The sequence below is a fragment of the Pteronotus mesoamericanus genome, unplaced genomic scaffold (genome assembly GCF_021234165.1).
Source record: "Pteronotus mesoamericanus isolate MK-2021 breed Mesoamerican mustached bat unplaced genomic scaffold, CSHL_Meso_final scaffold_651, whole genome shotgun sequence".
Classification (NCBI taxonomy): Eukaryota; Metazoa; Chordata; class Mammalia; order Chiroptera; family Mormoopidae; genus Pteronotus; species Pteronotus mesoamericanus.
In genome coordinates this window covers 22489751-22511967 of record NW_026555325.1, presented here as the reverse complement: position 1 = coordinate 22511967, position 22217 = coordinate 22489751, and the positions used below count along the sequence as shown (strand labels likewise).

Here is a 22217-nt window from a genome sequence, read left to right as displayed (position 1 = left end):
TCCAAAACAGTGGCCACAACACAGGACATGCTAGTTGAGGGAAGGAAGAAGAGCCCCATTTTTATTCCATTCAAACCCCAACAGCTAAGAAATAAAGACTTACATCGTATTGCTCTTGGGTGACAGTACACATTTAAACATTTTTCAACAGCATCTTCTGTCTGAGAAAGTTGGGCAGTAGATGGGAAGACCCCTCAGACCTAGGAGTGTCCACTAGCAGCCCTGGTAATCATTCTCTTCCCTTACTGACTTCCCTTTCCGTTACAACACTCCTGTCACTCACCAGCACCCAAGCTTGTAGTTGCTAATTGATTTTCCACTCTTCTGCACAGTTGAGCGACAGGTTTGATAGGCACAATTAGAACCACCTGCTACAAATTACTTATTTCTTTTGTTATCCTGAAACTGCTCCTTGTCTAGAACTTTTAACACTTTGTGGAATGGGAAAGAAAGAAAAAACCCAGAGCCTTATTGCTGAATAACAGAATTTTATTTGCTTGCTCACTGTTACCAAGTTCTTTCCAGCCTGGCCTCTTTGCTTCCAGACAGGATGAATGCCAAGCTTTAGTTCCAAAGTTACCACGGATGGTTGGCTAAATGCATGTATATCTAAATCTTGAATCAATTAGCTATGGGCTTTGTGGTACAAAATAATCCAAATGCCATTCAATTTTGTGAATTTTGCCAAAAGTGAGAAATCCTGCAATATCTCCTTTTTGGTTTTTTAATATGTATTTTATTGATTATGCTATTACAATTGTCTCATTTTTTTCCTCCCCTTTATTCCCTTCCACCCTACGCCACCCTACACCATCCTACCTCCCAGTATTCCCCCCTCCCCCCTCTCCACTTAGTTCATGTCCATGGGTTGTACATTTAAGTTCTTTGGCTCCTCAATGTCCTATACTATTCTTAACCTCCCCCTGCCTATTTTGTACCTACTGTTTATGCTGCTTATTTCCTGTACCTTTTCCCCCATTCTTCCCCCTCCCCCACCCCTCTGTTTTACTGTTCATAGTTTTTTATCTCCTTTTTCTTAGGTAAGTCCCTTTAACATTTCATATAATAAGGGCTTGGTGATGATGAACTCTTTTAGCTTGACCTTATCTGGGAAGCACTTTATCTGCCCTTCCATTCTAAATGATAGCTTTGCTGGATAAAGTAATCTTGGCTGTAGGTCCTTGCTTTTCATGACTTTAAAAACTTCTTGCCAGCCCCTTTCTTGCCGGTAAAGACTTTAAAAGGTCATCTGCTCTATCAACACCTCTAGTGTTTGAAACCAAATAAGGTATTAAAGAATATAAAATGTTCTCTTGTCTCTTTATCAGTTGGAAATAGACACTCAAGAGATTGCATGCTATTATACAGAGTTAATTTCTTAGAATATATGGTTTAGAAGAAAGATATGTTTGCTGAATTTCTTTATTAACAATGCCATCTTCTTGCCCTGACTGGTGTGGCTCACTGGGTTGGGCATTGTTCTGCTAAGTGAAAGGTCAACAGTTCGATTGCTGGTCAGGTCACATGCTTGGGTTGTGGGTTTGGTCCCCGGATAGGGAGTGTTCAGGAGGCAACCAATCAATGTTTCTCTCTCACATCAATGTTTCTCTCCTTCTCTTATTCCCTCCCTTCCCCTCTGTCTAAAAATAAATAATGTGTTGGCCAGAAAATTCACCTAGTTTTTTCCATAAGATGGCTCTAGTAGTGCTTAGCTCTCTTTAACTTCATTTGAAACCATTTTGTTGGAATGTATTGTGACAGCTGTCATATCAGGGTGCATTTAAAAGAAAACTTACCGCCCTACCTGGTATGGCTCAGTGGACTGAGCGCCGGCCTGTGAACCAAAGGGTCACTGGTTTAATTCACAGTGTAGGGCACATGTCTGGATTGTAGGCCAGGTCCCCAGTAGGGGGTGTGTAATAAGCAACCACACATTGATGTTTCTCTCTCTTCCTCCCTGCCTTCCCCTCTCTAAAATAAATAAGTAAAACCTTAAAAAAAGAAAAGAAAACATCAAAATTGGTGAATTTTTGTGTAGCCATTTTATTATTGAAGATGAAAGAAAATACACAAAAATTTCTGGATATCATTCTTATTTCAAGAAGAGTGAAAACATAACTGAAAGGCAAAACAAGATTTATGCAGTGTGTAGAGAAGGTGCTGTGACTGACTCAATGTGTCAAAAGGTTTGCGAAGTGTCATGCTGGAGTTTTCTCTTTGGACCATGCTCCATGGTTGGGTAGACCAGTTGAAGATGATAGCGATCAAATCGAGACATTAATTGAGAATATTCAACATTATACCACATGGGAGATAGCTGACATACTCAAAATATCCAAATCAATAAAGCTATTGGTGAAAATGAAAATGGCCAACCCAATAAATAAAATCTTTTTAAAAAAAAAATGCCATCTTCTAAACTGGACTGAGAAAACTAAAGTACTGTTTTGATTTGAAGGTTTTAGGTTTTACTATATGAGTGTTATATGCAACTTCTTAAAAGATATATTTACCAATTAAAAAGTAGAAAGTTTCTATTGTTTTAAGCAATAATAAATGGAGATAAGATAGCAAATTAGAGTGGACTAAGTAAATCTAAAACCAACAAGGGACAAAAGCAAAATAGTGTATGAATAATCCTACTAGAGTCCAAGTTCACAGACAATATTATTTCTCTCACTTTTCTGATGAATGCTGTAGTACAAGGTAATGGAAGATCCAGCAATGCCCCTTGGGTTTTTAGAACCAGCACACTGAATGGCGGGCCTAGCCATAGCCTTTGTGGTGCAGTGCCTTGCTGACCTCCTTAGCACAGCAATTTCAGGCACTAGGCATGTTAATGATGCTACTCTGCCTCAGATGGGAGAAGATCACGAGAGCATGAACCTATTGAAGTATAAGGAAAATTACAACAGAATCTAGACAGTATTTAGCTTTATCTACCTTCCTTTTAGAGTACATTTACATAAGGCTCTGCCACTGCGATCTGGTAAAAAAAAAAGAACTTTTTAAATTTCAAATATGAGCTAGTCAGACTATTAATAGAAGTACATGCAGAAGACATTTACTAAAGCATGATGAAAATGCATATGCTCTGCAAAGATGAGGATCATGGACAGCTAAGACCACTACTTGTTGCTAGTGATGTTCATAAGGCAATTTAAAATTTTACTCCTTTGTGTTCGTTTCTCTTTCCTTCCCTTATTTCCATCAAGACTCCTCTATTCTTTAATGACCCTGTTGCTTTTGCTTCCCTTTGCAAGTTAGGGATGGATGATAATGAAAAAATCCAAAATTAGATGAAAAAGCCTAATTTGCTTTCTCGTTACATTTCCTGGGTAATTTCATCAGACCTTCCCTTTCCCACTGACTCTGCAAGTTCTTGCCAAAAATCACCGCTGTTTGAAATGTTTCTTCAAAACTTTACACTGAAAATAAATTTTTCTAGTTTCCAACTTAGCTTAAAATTTCAATGTTAGTTAAATTTTAATATGCTTTTTGTTTAAGTAGTCCTGTGAAAGCACATGTACACATTTTCTCGATTCTGCTTCTGGGGCATTTGTGTTGGGAAGGGAACATTTCCGCCAATCAGTGAACACTAACTCATTCAGTTTAGAGAAAATGTTACCGGGTGTATTTTCTTAGGTTTATTCCTAGGGTTTTAAATTTATCTTCAGTGAATTTGCACATCTGAATTTGTTTGAATAAGTCAATGACTCCATGTCAAGTCACTGACTCCATGTGCCTGTGAACAAACTGCTTTGGGAGACAAAATTGCTATTTCTATCTCTGTTTCGTTCTCACCAGGCAAGTGTGGAGAGTGGGTGCTTGTGAATTCTGTTGGCAGATGCTCATTCAGAAAAGCATAATATCCATTCTTCCTCCCTCTACCAAACCCCCACCTCGTGCACATTATGGGATGATGTGTGCTGTGTGCCCTGATTGCAAAATAGGGCATATGTTGTACCAAAAATGTACTGTTGCTGGCTTTCTGGATTTTACCACCTATACTTCACAACTGGAGCAAACTCTATTCTTTTAAAGAATTAAGCCCTGTCTGTAAGAGGCATACTTGCCTCACTCATGTATTTCTGGGACTTGCACTGACATTTCACATTTATTAGTAATGTTCAGGATTGTTGGGTATTTTCCTGCTCTCTTCTAAAGACTTCTTGAGAAATGTTTATTCTGGTGCCATTCTGTGCATCTATTATGTTTTAATAACATTTTTATTGCCCAGAAGTTAACTATAAACTTTTCCTTTTTACCCTTTTAAGGTTTGAACAGGCTTTTATTACCAGTTTGATCAGTAGTGTGGTAAAAACAAAGGACAGTTATTTTTGGATAGCTCTCCAAGATCAAAATGACACAGGAGAATACACTTGGAAGACAGCAGGGCAGAAATCAGAGCCGGTGCTGTACACACACTGGAATGCACATCAGCCCCGTGAGTAGAGGGGCCTGGGATATCACCATTCCCTCCTGCTTTATTTGCTCCAAGTTCCTTCTCTACCTTGGTCTACCTCCTTTGATTCTTCCTTAATGTTTTCTTAATGTATAGATCAACTAAATGATTATCACAGGTTCTCAGGGGGTGACATATGACTGGTCATTTTTAAAAGTATAATCCATATAAGTCAATTGACATGTTCAAGGTATAAATTTATTGCTCAAGACCACACATGCCTTTACTAGCAGAAGTCCAATCTGTCCCACTCAAATTCTTTCCAAGAATCCCAGGGGTTTACTCAGTCAAGAATAGTTCCTGATACTTCACAGTGAATGGGCCCAGTAAATGGGCACATGTGGACACATTTAATCAGTTCTCAGTCACTGCTATGTGACTTGCTGAGGAATATTGACCCATCATTTAGGTAACATTCTCCTTAGTTCATCTCCTCCATGGACTTCTGTCGTACCTTAGCAGGATTCCAGAGTTACAGCTCTATTAGTTCATTCTTGTCTGCTCAGCTCTGGATCCCAAAGCATGAAATTGTGCCAGGTTAACCAGTTTCAGAGAAGCTAAGGGCTCTAGCCACAACATACACTAGAACCAGCCCCTGTGGAACGAGGCTTAACCCCTTGTATTAAGCTTAAGTTACCAACCTAGGCTCAACACGCTTTTATGTTAACATGGACTCCTATTTGAGTGACTTAGTCTCATTCTTGCCTGTGGATCTCAATTTGCGCTATTCCAATAGACAATAGGCAGTAGCAGGCTACCTCTAAATTTGTATCCGGAGGAAATGGGATAGGGGCCTCATCAGGCTCTTCCCTGATGAAAAATAGATATTATTATAACAATAATAATTTACATCAAATATTAGTCAAAGGTCTAAATATACTAGTTAAAAACAGGTTTTCAGAATGAGTCAAAAAACAAGACTCAACTGTCTGTTGTCTACAAGAAACCCACTTTAAATATAAAGACACATATAAATTAAAAGAGATGACAGAATGTTAACATTAATCAGAAGACAGCAAGAATAGCTGTATTAATTTCAGACATAACAGACTTCAGAACAAGGAAAGCTTTCACCAATAAAAAAGGACATTATGTAATGATAAAAAAGTCAGTATTCTAAAATATAACAATCCCTAATGTGTATAGACCTAACAATAGAGTGACAAAATACATGAGGGAAAACTGATGGAACTGCAAAGAGAAACAGATATATCTACAATTATAGTTAAACACTTTAACACTCCTCTATCAAAAATGGACAGATCCAGCAGATAGGAAAATCAGTAAGACAAAGTTGAACTCAACTGCACCATCAATCAACTAGATATAACTGACATCTGTAGATTATTTCATCCATCAACAACAGATTATACATTCCTCTCAAGCTCACATGGAACACTCACCAAGGTAGATCACATTCTGGGGCATAAAACACACCTTACCAAATTAAAAAAAAAAAAAGTCATACACTTTCTGCTCTCAGACCACACTGGTATTAAACTACAAAGTAATAATAGCAAAACAGCTGGAAAATCCCCAAATACTTGGAGATTAAACAATACACATCTAAATAACACATGGGTCAAAAAAGAAATTTTAAAATATTTTAAACTAAATGAAAATAAAAATAAAATTTACCATAGTTTGTGAGATGCAGAGAAAGCAATGTTTAAAGGGAATTTTTTAGCACTGAATGCCTATATTAGAAAAGAATTATCTAAAAACAATAATCTAAACTTCCACCTTAGGAAACCAGGAAAAGAAGGGCAGATTAGTCCTGGCTCAGTGGCTCAGTTGGTTGGAGAATCCTCCCATGTGCCAAGGGGATTACAGGTCTGAACCACAGTCAGGAGGCAATCAGTTGATGTCTCCTCTCCCCTCCCTTCCACTCCCCTCCTCTCCTCTCTACTCCTCTTCTCTCCTCTCTCTCTAAAATCAATAAAAATACATGTCCTAGAGTGAGGATTTTGAAAAAGAGCAAATTAAATACAAAGTAAGCAGAAAAAAGAAATAATAACTATTAGAGCTTAAATTCAATCAATGAAATTGAAACCAGGAAATCATTAAAACCAAAAGCTGATTCTTTGAAAATATTAATGATATTGATAAGTCTCTAGTCGGGTTCACTAAGTGAAAAGAGAGAAGTTGCAAATATAATAAATGAAAGAGGAGACATCACTACAGATCCCATGGACATTAAAAAGATAATAAGGGAATATTACATACAGGTCAGACCTTATACCCTTTACAAAAATTAACTCAAAATGGGTCATAGACCTAAATATAAAGTGCAAAGCTATAACACTCCCAAGTGGAAAACATAATGAAAAACCTAGATGACCTTGGGTATAGCAAGGACTTTTTAAACACAACACTAAAGGCACAATCCATGAAATAAATAATTGATGAGCTGTACTTCATTAAAACTGTAAACTTCTGTACTGAGAAAAACAGTACCAAGAGAATGAGAAGACAAGCCACAGACTAGGAGAAAATATTTGCCAAAACCATATCTGATAGAAAACTATTACCCAAAATATACAAAGAACTCTTAAAACTCAGCAAGAAAATGAAGAACCCACTTTAAAAATGGACAAAAGACCTAAAACAAAGAAGATATATAGATAGCAAGTAAACATATGAAAATACGTTTAACATCATATTTCATTAGAAAATTGCAAATCAAAACAACGGGATATTACTACAAACCTATTAGTATGGCCAAAATCCAAAATACTGACAATGCCAAATGCTGATTGAGGATGTGTGCAACAGGAACATCTCATGCATTTCTAGTAGGAATGCAAAATGGTACAGCCACTTTCAAAGACAGTTTGCCAGTTTCTTATAGAACTAAGCACTCACATTTCTTAGTATTTACCCAAATGAATTGTAAACACATTCACACAAAAACCCATACATGGATTTTGCAAAAGTTTTACCCAAACTGGTAAGCAATCAAGATATCCTTTAATAGGTGAGTGGATGAATAAACTGCAGTATGTCTGGACAATGGAATGTTAGACAGTGCTAAAAAAGAAATGCACTGTCAAACCATGAAAGGACAGGAAGGAAACTTAAATGCATATTACTAAGTGAAAAAAAGCTAATATGAGAAAGCTACATACTGTGTGTTTTCAACCGGATGACATTCTGCAAAAAGCATAGGCGTGGGGACAGCATAAAGATGAGTGGTTCACAGAGGTTAATGGGCAGGGACGGAATAGGCAGAGCACAGAGGGTTTTTCAGGCAGTGACATTTTCTATCAATACATGATACTACAATGGTGGATAAATGTCTTCATACATTTGTCCCAACCTGTAGAATGTTCAACACCGATAATGAATCCTCATTTAAACAGTGAACTTTTGGTGATAATGATGTGTAAATGCAGGTTCATGGATTTTAACAAATGTACCACTGTGGTATGGGATGTCAGTAGTGGGCGAAGTTTTGTCTATATGGGGCAAGGGTTATAAAGTCTGTACTTTGCACTCTATTTTCCTGTGAACCGAAATGCTCTAAAATATGTAGCTTATTATTGCTTTTAAAAAACTGTACTTTTTGACCTGGCTCGTGTGCCTCAGTTGGTTGGATCATTGTCCCATAACAGAAAGATTGTGGGTCCAATTCCTGGTCAGGGCACATACTCAGGTTGCAGGTTCAATTTCTGGTCCAGGCCCAAACTATCCCCGATCTGGGCGTGTACAGGAGGCAGCTGATCGATGCTTCTCTTTTGCATTGATGTGTCTCTCGCCCTTCCTCTCTCCTTTCCTCTCTCTCTGAAAGCAATGAAATAGTGTCCTTAGGTGAGGATTGTTTTTTTAAAAACCGTACTTTTTAAGAATGTACACCAGATAAAGTTAAGACAAGATTTTTTTTGTCTGTATAAGCATCAGTTTAGAAAATTTATATAGTAAGTGGTGACTTTGCATAGCTCTAAATAAATATCCCAGTTCACTCAATAAAGATCTATGAATATTATTAAAATGCAGAGAATAGTAAAGTTCCATGTCACACTCTTACTGAAAAAATAAAAAAGCTCAGGTATCATTTCTAATATACTTTGGAATTTAGTTAAGAATGTCTATACCTGTCAAAATAAATTAATACATTTTGAGTAGACAGAATTCTTAGTTTTTAATGTTACCTTCCTTGGGGCATATTTGGATGTCTAAAATCTGGAGCTGAAGCAGAGCTCCTTGTCATTCATAAGTTTCTGCTGTAATTTGAGTGACATTACTCTTTCTCTCTTTTCCCTGAAGCAAAAATAATACCGTGATGCTCAGTTTGGCTGCTCATGCAGATTGACATTGAGTAAATTGTCTCTGAATAAGATGAAAATGTAAATCTTTGGGGGAAGAAAATAGCAATATAAAAGCCCCTGTGTTTCCTTTTTTCTTTTAAATCACAGCTTGCAGATACACCGTTCTAAATCACTTTTTTTCTTCCTGCCTGTCACACCTACACAGAAAATATCCATTAGCTTAGTCCCCATATCAGAATCTTAATCCAGCCTAGACTGACCACATAAATTGACCCCTGAACAGGAAGCCTGCAGTTTTTTGGGTTGTTTTTTATTTTTTAAACACACACACACACTTTATTTATTTAATTTTAGACAGAAGGGAAGGGGAGGAGAAAGAGAGGTAGGTAGAGAAACATCAATGTGTGGTTGCCTCTCAAGCACCCCCGACTGGGAACCTGGCCTGCATCCCAGGCACGTGCCCCGACTGGGAATTGAACTAGTGACCCTTTGTTCACAGGCTGGCACTCAATCCACTGAGCCTCACCAGCCAGGGCTACAGTTTTGTTTTGTTTTTTTAAATAAACTCAGCCAAGACTCTCTTTTATGTCAGATTATCAAAATAGTCCTTCTGTAGTGGAATCATGGTTCTGCCATTTTTTTCAACTCTGTTATGCTCTCCAGATAGTAAAATGAACCACTATATACCCATCACTTGATGTTATCAATTATCAGCTCATGGTCCATCTTGTTTCATCTATAACACCAACCACTGCCCCCACTTCCCATATTGTTTCATAGCAAATCCCAGATATTATATTGTTTCATCCATAAATTTCTTAGTATCATCTCTAAAAGATAAAGACTCCTTTTTTAAAAACATTAATATAATACAATTGTCATACCTAAAAGTAATTAACTATAATTCATAACAAATTTTTAGTGCTCACATTTCTAAATGACTCATAAATATATAATGTATTTCACAGTTTGTTTGAATTAGGATTCCAAAAAAGTACACACATTGCAATAAATTGATAAATCTCCTAAAATCTATTTTAATCTCTATGTTTCTCTCTTGCTTGGTGTTGTCTTTCATTTTTTTTATTTGTTGATACAAAAGGGTTGTTTATCCTAGAGTTTCCTATAGTCTCAACTTTTTTATTATATTTCCATATATTGTTTAGTGTGTCACTCTGTCTCTTTATTTTCCATAATATTGGCATTTTTATATTTTTAACAAGTTAAAATGAGAGACCTGATGCAATTCAGATTTTCGTATATTTTTTGGAAAGACCATTTCATAGGTGGCTGTGCGTTCTATGTTGAGGCACATAATGTCCAATTTTCTCACTTTTTGCAATGCTGGCAGCCATTAATGGTCAATGCCTAGATCCATTGATCCATGAAGGGCTTTCTCCTTCATAGGTCGGGAAGGAGTATATATTTATAAAGGTGTTATTTTGTGATACAGTTTTTATAGGGAAAACAGAATAAATGCTCCATTCTTTCCCTTTACTAGTTTTTTAAATGATTATTTGTTTATAAGCATCTTGCAACAGTAACCAGTTTTTTTAGCACTGTTATGAAGGATTTAAAACATATTTGATATGTTTTAATCCATTGCAATTATCATCTTTTTTAATGAAAATGAAAGTCTCAAGCACTACCTCCTGAGTCCTTTTACTATAACACTAGAAGCCTTTGATAGCTCCCTTGCTATTTGGTATGACAAGATGTACATTTCCGCTCTGAACCTAGAAACATCCAATTCATCAAGGAACCCTGGTTCATCTTAATGGGAAGTGGTATTATTTCAGTATCACAATCCACTCATACGAGTGTTCATCGCTTGTTGGTTTCTATTGTTTCTCGTCCAGTTCACTGATCTAAGCTAGAAAGTGTGTGTGTGTGTGTGTGTGTGTGTGTGTCTAAGATGAAATACTTCTGGAGTTCAAACTGTTATTTTCTGTTTGAATTCAGAAGTACAAGGTTTTTGCTTAACCTGTTTTATGTCTGCATTTCTTTTCTTTCATGCCCAAATTTCCTGCTCTCAAAACAGTAGGAAATTCTGGTGTTTATTAAAACAAAAAACAACAACAAAGGGACTCTGTGGTACTTGGTATTTTGAGAGAATTATCTAGTCAGGTAAAACAGGAAAAACAATTTTGATCCTTACTAACTAGTGCCACTGATTAAAGGCGAAATGACAAAAGGGACTTTCTCATTTAGGGGGAAGGTAATGCCTGGAAACTAAAATGTACTTTGTACTTAGTTTAAAGACATAATATAAAGGGAGGCTGCTTAATGGTGAAAAAAAAAACAAAAACAGAAAACAAAAAACCATACGATTCCATACTAGTTAGGACATTCAAAATAGCTTTTTAGAGTTTCCTAGGTGTCTGTGCAGTGAAAAAGAAACACTTTGACATCACTATTTTGCATCCATCCAAAACTCAGGCTTTGTGACAAAAGTTTTATGTTTCTTGATCTAGATGTCACTGCAAAAAAGGCATACTTCACTCACATGGGATAACTCCAGTGCACATTTTCCCCAGTTGCCCCAAGTCAATGGAAATCTACCGATGACAAGGAAAATGGGATCAAGTGAAGCAAGTCAGATCTGTTTTCTTGAAAGTGCCCTGCTCTAAGCAAGGAGTATTAAGAAGCCTGGCCAGCCAGTGGATAGACAGGTGAATCCACTTTCAGGCTCATCAGAGTTCTGAAATGACCACCACATAAATGAGGGCAAACTCAAAGCACCCTTGGGTGCTTTATATGATCATATGGGTAATTATCATACAAGATAAGGATGTGATCATAGATCTTCATAGAAATGCTGTAACCACACAAACAAGAGAACATGACCAGGGACATGAGAGGGAGCTCCATTGAAATGGAAGCAAACTATCTGAGGGGAAGATTCTTCAGTCATTCATTCAACAACTATTGACTGAATGCCTGCCTACTCTGTACTTTAATGTTGTCTCATAGTACAGTGAAATAAATCTGTTTCCAAATTCTAGATCAAATCCTCACTAAGTATAGGGACTTAGGCAAGTTACTAAGGCTCTATGCCTCCATTTTGTCATTTGTAAACTGTAAATACTAATATCTACCTTAAGTAGTTTTTGAAGTTCAACAGGAAACAGACCATAAAAAATGCCTGGCACAGTATCAGGCAGATAGAACTCCAGGACAGCTCGCCTTCCTACCCCAGTAGCTTCATTTTTCTCCATGGGGAAGGCCCAGTTATAGTTCCACCCTGACCATGAGGCCATAAGTGGGTCTTGTTTGTTTTCAGGTATTTGGCCAGAGAGGTAGAAGGTAGAGGCTTTCCCAGTTCAGTTCATCATGTATGGTTAGATAGCTTTGCCAAATGGAAGAGACTGGAAGAGTGAATTGGAATTTCTTAAGCGACTGAAAGTTTTCTCTTTCATGTTTGACCGAGAGCATCAGCGGGGGTAGGGGAAGGTAGAGGGAGGGTAGGACAGGTAAAGAAAATTAGTTGAGATGTGAGATTCATCACTGTGGGATAGGGTGAGAGTTTTTCTTCTCCAGTGGGAAATGAGTTATTGAATTTGAGAACAATTTCTCTGGGAGAAAAACCACCTCTGCTCTTTCTCACACCCTACCTGCATTATTTGGCTTTGCAAGCATCCCCATAATGTATGATTATAAATTTCATTTATATCTCCCTTAGCCCAGTCTCCCTTTATTACACCACTTTACTGCTTCTTTGGGGCTGAGATTCTAAAATTTGGGTCAAATGTTCCATTAAGTAAACCACTTTAGGAGAGAAATAACACTCCTGCATCACTTCCTGTCCTCATATCAGTTCACAAACATCTCCTTCTGCACTAATGAAGATGAGTTGAATATCTTTAGTATCCAAAACCAAAGCTATTTAATCATTGTCTGATGTGGGAACATAAGACAAAATGCAAGACCAACAAAAAAGAATATTACATTTTAAAGTTGCTGATTCAAGCTTTATAAAAATTCTTTGAACCTGCAGGCAGAACTCGTGTCACAAAATCCCAGGTTTTGTAATGAAAACAGCCAAAATAAGAATAGAAGCAACATCTTAAGGGTGGTTATAGCCCTTTATATCTTTCAGGGTGCGTTTTAATACATTATTTTATTTGATTTCATCCAAATCCGTGGGAAGAATAGAGATTGTTATCTCCGTCTTTTAGATAAGCTTTTTTTGGTGACTAATACAACTTGTTTGAGTTTCAAGTTACTTATTATTTGTGCTGGAACTAGAACCCCAGACTTCCAGCTCCAAGTCAAATGCTGCTGGGAAAGGAAGGGTGGAGAAATCAGGTGGGAGTATGTGGTTTCCTTCCTCTGTCACTAGAGCAACGCTATTTGTATATTACTTTGAGCTTCTGTGTGGATTTCCATATAATTCAATTTCATTAGAATTTCATCACACAGAGCATGCAACATCTCCACTGTTCATGACCCTACTAGACTGTGAGCTACATTTTGGGCATTGCATTCAACAGGACTGCAAAGCTCCATTCCCGGGAGGCGGTGCTTGCGCACTATAATCTCTCCCCCGTGTCTGGCCCCTACCCTCCATCGTTAACACTATCTAGCTGTTCTGTTCAGTGGAACTGACTAATGGCCTCTGTATGGCCAGCTCTCAACTTCTTTTTCTTCTATCAGAGTCATACTAAGTATGTTTCCTTGTTTATGATGAGTCATTTTCACCTTTGTTGGTCTCTTTGATGCATCAGTGTGCACACAAACACCGGACTGGGAGCTTCTTGCAAATGGGGACTCTCTTGTCACTGTGATACCCAGTGTGGACCCAGGATTGTTGACGCAGCTCCCTTATTCTTTCTCTATTTTACACTCTCCCATTCCTTTAGGAGAGGTTCTTTGTATATCTTATCGGTCTTTTTTCTTCTCTCACTCTTCATTTTCCCTTTCTTTAGTCTTTTCTGTCAGCACAAAACAACCAAGTAATGGCTGACAAGGATAATGCCAGTTGCTCTGTAGTTAAAAAAAAAAAAAATTGAAACCATTACTTCTGAAGGGAAATAAAGCAAGACAACTATCTAGTAGGGAGTGACTACATTTTTTAAAATGCCTTTAGGTCCAGAATCATCACAAGTGTTCAGATGCTTCATCTATAATCACTTGCTTTTTTATAAGCACTCCTTGAAAACTTCTCTCTTTCTCATCCTTCAAAGCTCAGCTCAGACGTTACTTCCTACAAATCCTTTACTGATATCCCGAGGCAGCCTCCATAATCTTTCTAAAGTCTCCCACAGAAATCAGAGCACGCACGGCTCCTATTGCACTTTACACATTCTGTTGATTGCAATTAAGTGTTTATGTCTCTGTGCCTCACATTAAACTAAGAGTTGGGTTTTGTTTGTTTGGTTTGGTTTAGTGTTGTCCTTCTGTCTCCGGCAGCTAATATGCAGCCTAGCCTCGTATGTAGATGTAGATGCACCATTTTTGTTGTTGTTGAATGTTGATTTAAGTAATTAGATGATCACTCTACATTCAAGAAAAAAACTCATTCTTTCTCAGTTTTTATTATATTTTCAGGACAGGATTATTTTCTACTATGTACTTAAGTTTGAAGTCTATTTTTAGCTCTATTATAAGTTGTGTCAATTTGATGACAAACTTGAGGATCTTAACTTAGAAATTGTTTCCACGGGAAAAAATGTTTCATTTTCCAGTATGTTCAAACATACAGAAAAGAATAAAATGGAGTTTTGTCCATAACTAGAAGGTCTTCCCATTTTTGCTGAAGTCTGCCCCTACTCCTACCCCTAGACTTTCACCCTGTTTTAGAATGTATCTCATTCTCTCCACTCTGCTGCAGTTTACAGTTTAGTTTCCTGTTGTGTACCTTCCAAATAACTTAAATCCATCACTTACATATTTTTTCCTACTGAATCTACTTCTCAGAGGATATGCACTATGCATTTTTCGTTGTTGATTTTTCAGACTGTGGCCTCAAAGCACAGCATGCATTCATACTCAAGAAATGGCAAGTTAAACTTCTTTCTGCACCGTTAAAAAGCTCAATAATTCAAAGATGTTGGTGTTTGAAGAGGGGTGGGGATAATTCAGTTTAAGATGGAATATCCCCTAGTTTTCCATTATTTGCCATCTGAGCTTAAAATGCCCAAATTTCAATCTTCACAGTGTCTCTTCTCTCAGTTTTTCATCTTCTAGTCTTTATCCAGAGAGGATGTGAAATGAAAAAATCATGCCAAGAAATCATCCTTTTTCACCTTCACTGTTCTTGTCTGGGTGCTTCATTATGAGATGTCAATTATTCAACACTCTGAAGAAGTCTTCTGAGCGCAAAATGTTCTAGTTGGCTGGTGTTGGAAGTGTTGTTTTCTGCTTTTAGGCTACAGCGGTGGCTGTGTTGTCATGCGAGGAAGGAATCCTGCTGGCCGTTGGGAAGTGAAGGACTGTACACACTTTAAAGCAATGTCCTTATGCAAGCAACCAGTGGAAAAACGGGAGAAAACTGAGCATGAAGAGAGATGGCCCTTTCAGCCTTGCTATTTGGACTGGGAATCAGAGCCAGGCCTGGCCAGCTGCTTCAAGGTGATGTCAAGCTTACATGGGCATTCTCAATTGGAGCAACATTATTTCCATTTTGTTCATATATCCCAAATTCTTTTATTCCAGAACAGCGCCTGGCACACAGAGATGCATAATGAACATGTGTTCATTGTCTCTATCATTTCACTTGTATTCCAAAATATTTTTTAAGCCAAAGAAAGATATCTCTAGTGACACTGAAGTCCTCCTCTTGAGGATTAATATCGGGGTCCTAGGCAATATTGTTCCGGGTATGAAAATGGTGCAATTCCGTATCATGTGTAAGCAAGCGAATAAAGTCCTCATTATGGAATACTATACTATACTATGATTCTGCTGCTAAGGATAGCATTTGCAGCTTGCCGGACATTGGACGATCAAACAAATTAATACATATGATTGATGTGTGTGTGTGTGTGTGTGTGTGTGTGTGTGTAAATAAATGTGTGAAGAAATATCTTTTTACAAAACAGCTTTAGATCTTAGATTTAAACCAGTACCTACAATCTTCCTGTCAGAAATATGTATTTTTGAAATATGATGTTTTTGTTTGATGGTTTTATCTTTGGTTCATTTTATAAATAGAGATTTCCACAGTCATAGGAGAAAGATCTTTGATATATGGGCACATGCAAAACGGAATGGAGAAAGCCTCTATCTCTAGAGATGCTGCATATGTATAGATGGCATGAAACATCTATGAATGCACTCAATTTAAATGTACATGTGTATAATCCTACATTCAATTCATAGAATAATACACCTAGAGTGACCTTATAGAGCAAGAAGTTAACCCTTAGAAATGAGTAAGCTGAGGCTAACGAGATGAAGTGATTTACCTAAGATCACAACTATTTATTGACAGAGTTGAAATAAATCCCTGATCTTGAAACTCCTAGTCCAGAGCTTTTTTTATTATATATCCCCTAATATTTCAACAAATGTATGGTGTGTTTGATGGACATGGTGGTAGGATTGGTTAATTTAAAGTGATGTAAGAAAAGGTGCCCAAAGGAGGCAAGTTCTGACATATAATTTAAAGATGGAAAGGCTGTGCTACTACTGTCCACAGGACTGGGAAACCTATTCATTCTGGTTGCAGCAAATCAGAGCCTGGTGAAGGCTGGCACCAGAGGCTTCGGCTTAGTGTTGGAAAGTTAAAAATGAGGGGGTTGCAGAGGCAGGATCTAGAGCTCTGGGTCTTCAGTCCCTCATCCTTGATCCTAAATAAAACCAAAAGCAGACCCTCTGTTTCTCTGACTTCTTCCTGCTACAATGAGGACGGCTGAGAAACAGCAGAGAATTTAGGCACAGCTAAGACCCAAAGATCCTAGAAATATACCTCTCCAAGGTCCCAGATCTCATTTTTTATTTCTTGGCATGGATCAGCCAGACGCATGATCATTCAGCCAATTCTAACTTGTCAGCAGGCAATTTGGTGGGATGGAAATTCATGGACTCTGGAAGCAAGGAGTATTGGGTCTATTTCTAGCTCTGCCCATTTGCAGCTGTGTAGCCTGGAATCTATAACCTGTCTTAGAATGACTCTCCTCATCTCTTGAAAAATATTTCTTTAGGGACAAGTCACAGGAAATTTAGGAGGAGGGAAAAAAAAGAATCCTTAAGGAGCTCATTGATGAAACAGCTTATCATGTTCTCATAAATTTGTTGTGAGGATAAAATGAGATAACAGTTTTATGATAGGTATATTCTAGTTCAATAAGTGTTATTTCTCCCTAATGGGTCAAGCTTTTAATAAAGAATAATGACAACAATTATATTAATATTATTTTCTTGTCCAGAATCAAATAGCCTCACCTTATCTGTGACAGTGTCAACTTCTTCTTTTTTTTCTTTTCTTCTTTTTTTTTACTATATAGGTATTTCATAGTGAAAAAGTATTGATGAAAAGAACATGGAGAGAAGCTGAAGCATTTTGTGAAGAATTTGGAGCTCATCTTGCCAGCTTTGCCCATATTGAGGAAGAGAATTTTGTGAATAAGCTTCTAGATTCAAAATTTAATTGGTAAATACTTGTTAACTTTGAAAAATTACAGTCAAATATTCTGTCTCCTAATAATGGCTACTTAGGGATAAGTATCCCTAATGTTTGTTTAAAATCTCAAGTATTTGTTTTAAGCCTAAAACCTGCTAGCTGCTAGTTATGAAAGAAAATATATACATATAAATTTATATCTATATTGCATCAAGTTCTCAGTCCTTAAAACAAAGAACAATGTGGCATTGTTCTGATGTTTGAAATCTTTTCTGTGGACTAAAATCAGAATTTTAGAGATTTTCCTGCCAAACTCAGAAATTAGCTAGCCCAGTGGTTTTCTAACTGTTGACTGAGGAACTGAGGGTCCTGGAACCTCAGTAAGGAGCCACCTCTGCAGAGCTCCTGGTTCCTCGCTCACTAAGCAGCTCCAACCAGCTCCACTTCTATTATTTCGTATATAATCAAAGTCCAGGTAAGATTTTTGTTTGAAAAAATGAAAGTCCCACTCATTAAAAAAATCCAATCCAACCCCCTATTTTACGTTCAAGGAAACGTGTTCACTTATCTATGTCCATCTTGCAAATTTACAGAATCTTGAATTCCATAAAGTTAGAAAGTCAATAAATTTAAATTGAAAAAAAAAAAAGATCTTGAGCTACCCTCCACCCACATGCCAGAAATCCCCTCCACTGCATTCCTGTGGTCATCCGCTGTCAGCACGATCCCTTCAACGTTCAGAGGGCTCCTTCCTTGGGAGAAAGCCCATTGCATTGTTAAAAGCTGGTTTCAAAGATTAACTTTATAGTAAGCCAGGGCAATACAGATAAAGTCTAATCTATTCTCAGATATTTGCAGACAGCCACCGTATACTCATAGTAAGTCTCCCCAGGCCTTGGCCTCTTCTTTCTCTAGAATGTTCTTGTCAGTCAGCATACATTTTGGACGTATCTTCTATGAGAGGGGCACTGTTATGTGCATAGCAGGCTAGAGAATTCAATAGGCATGACAGACAAAATGGTGCTCCTGAGGATGCTGTGGTCTAATGGAGCCATGCCTCCATTATTTATTTACATTTATTTACATTTATTTAACAAAAACAAATGTAACACCAGCTACTCGTCCCCTAGCTCTGGAAGGAAGTCTAGAGTTTTAGTGAAATACTTGCCTGAGTCTCAGAGAAAATCCAGAACTATTTTTTGAGGAAAATCTTAACCTTCCCATAGGAAGGTTAATATGTATGAATGACCCATAGACATGGACAACAGAGTGGGAATTGACTGTGGGAGCAGGGGGTGGGGGTGGATTGGGTGGAGGGAAACAAAGAGAGAAAAATTGAGACAACTGTAATAGAATAAACATGATTTAAAAATTTTAAAAAAAGAAAATACATTTTTTAAAAAGTTTTAATAAAGAAAAGAAGGTTAATATGTAACATCTATCAAATTAGTCATCTCAAAAATCTACAAAAATGACCTTAATGGTGGGAGTCTGACACCATCTCCCAGTGTGTGTCTCATGGAGTACTCTGTGAGGGAAGAAGGCAGACCTCGTGGTCAAATATGTTTGCAAAGCAGTGTGCACCAATACAACCTTGGAAATTTGCCACACACATTAGTATCGTAAAGGCTCTTAGACGGAAGCACTTCCTCTGACCACAAAACTTTTTTGAGAACACTTAGTAACATTTCATAGAACTCTAGTTTCTGCAGTAAACGCTGACCAGAGACCAGGATTCCCAAACCTGCTGATTATCACACTCTCTTGGGACACCTTTCAACACTGAACCCTCTGTCTTGCCCAAGAGCTGCTGAATCAGATTCTCTGAGACTGAGGAAAAGGTCAAGAAACTTCCTGGTTAATTGAATTGTTAGCCAAGGGTGGGGCCACAGTCCAAAGGATATACAATAGTCTTTATTGTCCTCATGACTTTAGCTTCATGACTTTAGCCACTTGCTAAAAACACTTGCATAAGTGTATATAGTGAGCTTTGCTGTATGAAACAACCAAATGCAAACTGCTTCCACATTTACTGTAAGATCAAATATCACTTCTATTTATATAAGTTCTCGCACTTGGAATTTCTAGATGAACTTAGTGCCAAGCATCTGTCAAGTTATTGATTTTCAGCGCCTAATCACAAAAGCTATATGATGCATGTTTTACCTTTGCCCTGACTACCAGGGAGTTCAGCCAAACCTGATGCTTAGTTGTAGCAAATAAACCAGTTCTCACAGTTAGCATATATACTTCTCTTTCCTATGGCACTGCTTTTCTATTTCTATTTTATTAGTTATATTATTATATTACATCATTAGAAATTATACAAGTTTAGGAAATTGATGGAAGGAAAATAAATACCAGTTTTTCTAGGAGCCGGTACATAGCAGGAAGGCTGTAGAACTGAATTCCGTGAGGAAAGGCATAAACCGTCCTCAGCATAGGGCGAGTAGTGCGGATTTCCAGCCTAGGGCGTTGAGGTTAATATGACCGGCTGAACCCTGAGGCAGCAGTCTCACCCTCCACAACCTGAAAGGTCACATGTAATCATGGCAGTGGCCACCTGAGCCCCAGTGATCTCTCGGATTTTCTAAGTCACACTTTACGTTCATTTGTATCGTTCAGGCAGAGGAGCTCAGGTATCTGCCGAAGAATAAGCTTGCTTCTCTGAATAAGGAAAATAAAGCATCTGTCATGACTTCTGAATCTTATAGATTTTTTAAAATCATTTATTTGAGAGAGAGAGACAGGGAGAGGAACACTGATTTTGTCTTTCCACTTATTTATGCATTCATTGGTTGACTTTTGTATGTGCCCTGACGGGGAACCCAACCCACAATCTTGGCACAGGGGATGATGATCTAACCAACTGAACTACCTGACCAGGGCTTATAAATATTTTATTCTTCAAAATTACTCTCAGAAAATGATCTTAATAAGGGAACAAAGGGGGAAATTTTTGGACAACTGTAACAGCATAAAGAATGAAACTTTTTTTAAAAAAAACACGTTTTAAAAGACTACCAACAGATTCAAAAAATGATCTAGTGAGATGGCTCTTGTACACTTCAACTTTATTGCTTGATTTATTGAGTCACCTGTGGTGTGACACATTAGCCCTATGAGTCTGCAGGGCTCCGCGCCAAGCCTGACCCAGTGCCAACCGCTCAAGGTAACCCACTGCACCTCAGACTGATTTGCATCGGAACATTTATGTTGGGATCTGAAAAACAAACCAACAAAACCTGCCATGTACCTTTTATTAAACAGGGGTGGTCGTGATTAACCTTCAAAGAATACATGCACATGTGACAAAAAATAAAAAAGAAGAAAGCTTTGTAAAGTAGTATAAATAATAAAGTAATAAAAAGTCCTCTAGGAAGGAGAAGTCCAAAATCTCTTACCGACTTGCTTTCACTTGTCCTGATTGAAAAGTGTTACCATTCCTAGTGAACATGAGAAAGCTGTGTTCTCAACAAGGGCTGATTTGTCCCCCAACTGCCTGTCACCATTGCGCACACCATACAAACTGACAGGAAAAGGAAGCGAGGCTAAATCTTCTCACAGTTCGTTTCAGATCTCAGGTTTTGCACACACAAAATGTTAGATACGTGTCTGTCTGTGGCTGGCCACACACCTCAGCTGTTTCCTGCACACACAGATACTTCCTTGAACATTTTTCATAATGTTGTGGAGTCCATGGAAAAGGCCAAGTGTTTTTGTTTCTTCTCTTCACAGGACAGAAGAAAGGCAGTTCTGGATTGGATTTAATAAGAGAAACCCACTGAACGCTGGCTCTTGGGAGTGGTCTGATGGAACCCCTGTAAGTTTTCCAAACCAGAGAAAAGGAAATGAATTCAAAACAGGTGGCCCTGGAACCACTTGGTAAACCAACCAAAAGAACCTGGAAATAATAACCATATTTCCCATGACTCAGATACAAATCAGAAACAACACCAGACCTTGGTACCAGAAGAGCTATTTCAGCAACATCCTGAGAAACCTTGGCTAACCAAATAGCTCTGAGGCCCTCTGTAGGCTTTTATCCGGAAAAGGAATCAAAATCTCCAGAAGGGTCCTCAAACCATCTACCATGTGAAGAGTCCCCACCGAAGAAGCAACTGTTATTTAAAATAATACCAGGCTTCCTTTAATCTACCATCCCTACCTGCCTAGCACTTTATTATATGATTGTAGGACCCTCATCCATGTCATATAGAAAAGAACCGTTTTCTATTTATCTCACTCTAAAAGGACACAAATCCCAGTCTTAAAAATATTACCTCCTTCTCAGCCAAAGCAAGGTACTTGGAAGGAAAAAAAAAGACTTGCTTTTCACTAAGCCTCACACTTATAAAAACCTCTGTGAAGGAAAGAGGGCACTCACTACCACATATTTTTTCAGGTGCAATGAGGAATTCTCATATATTTCCTATGGAGGATAGGGGGGTAAAAAAAACAGAAGCAGTATCCCAGATTGAAATGGGGTCCATCCGAGGACACAGGCAGAAAATCAAGTTACTCAGCTGCACCTGTGAAATGGGGCGGCTGGCAACAGCCTGAAGTGAGCATTTGGTGCAGCCCGTTTATTGAACTATAAATCTGTTCAGTTCTGAGCCGAGGGCACGCCTGCATTGTCTCTTCCCATCCTTACCATAGTCAATGCTGTGAGGATTGAAGTGATTCATTAGTTTGTTAAAATAATGCACAGGAGAGCCAGGATTGGTACACGGGTGGTCTGACTCCAAAGCCACAACATTATAATGTCTCCTACGTGTCCCATATCAGTTGCTAAACGTTGGAAGAGTAAAGATCAATAGAGAAATGGGATCTCTAGGCCTGCAACATAGATAACTCTCAGATTTGTGTCAAGGGAGAGGTGTGTGGAAAAGCTGTATGTTTACAGTGAGAAGAAAAT

At 38.0% G+C, this 22217-nt stretch overlaps 1 protein-coding gene across 1 annotated transcript in view; it reads left to right on the top strand.

The window, feature by feature from the left end:
• Positions 1-22217, top strand: part of PLA2R1 (phospholipase A2 receptor 1) — a 101886-nt gene that overhangs the window by 48691 nt on the left and 30978 nt on the right. The window contains exons 11-14 of the mRNA XM_054562300.1: positions 4278-4447; positions 15104-15306; positions 17184-17329; positions 21038-21122. Coding sequence (XP_054418275.1) covers positions 4278-4447; positions 15104-15306; positions 17184-17329; positions 21038-21122 — 604 coding nt within the window. The remainder of the gene's footprint in view (positions 1-4277; positions 4448-15103; positions 15307-17183; positions 17330-21037; positions 21123-22217) is intronic.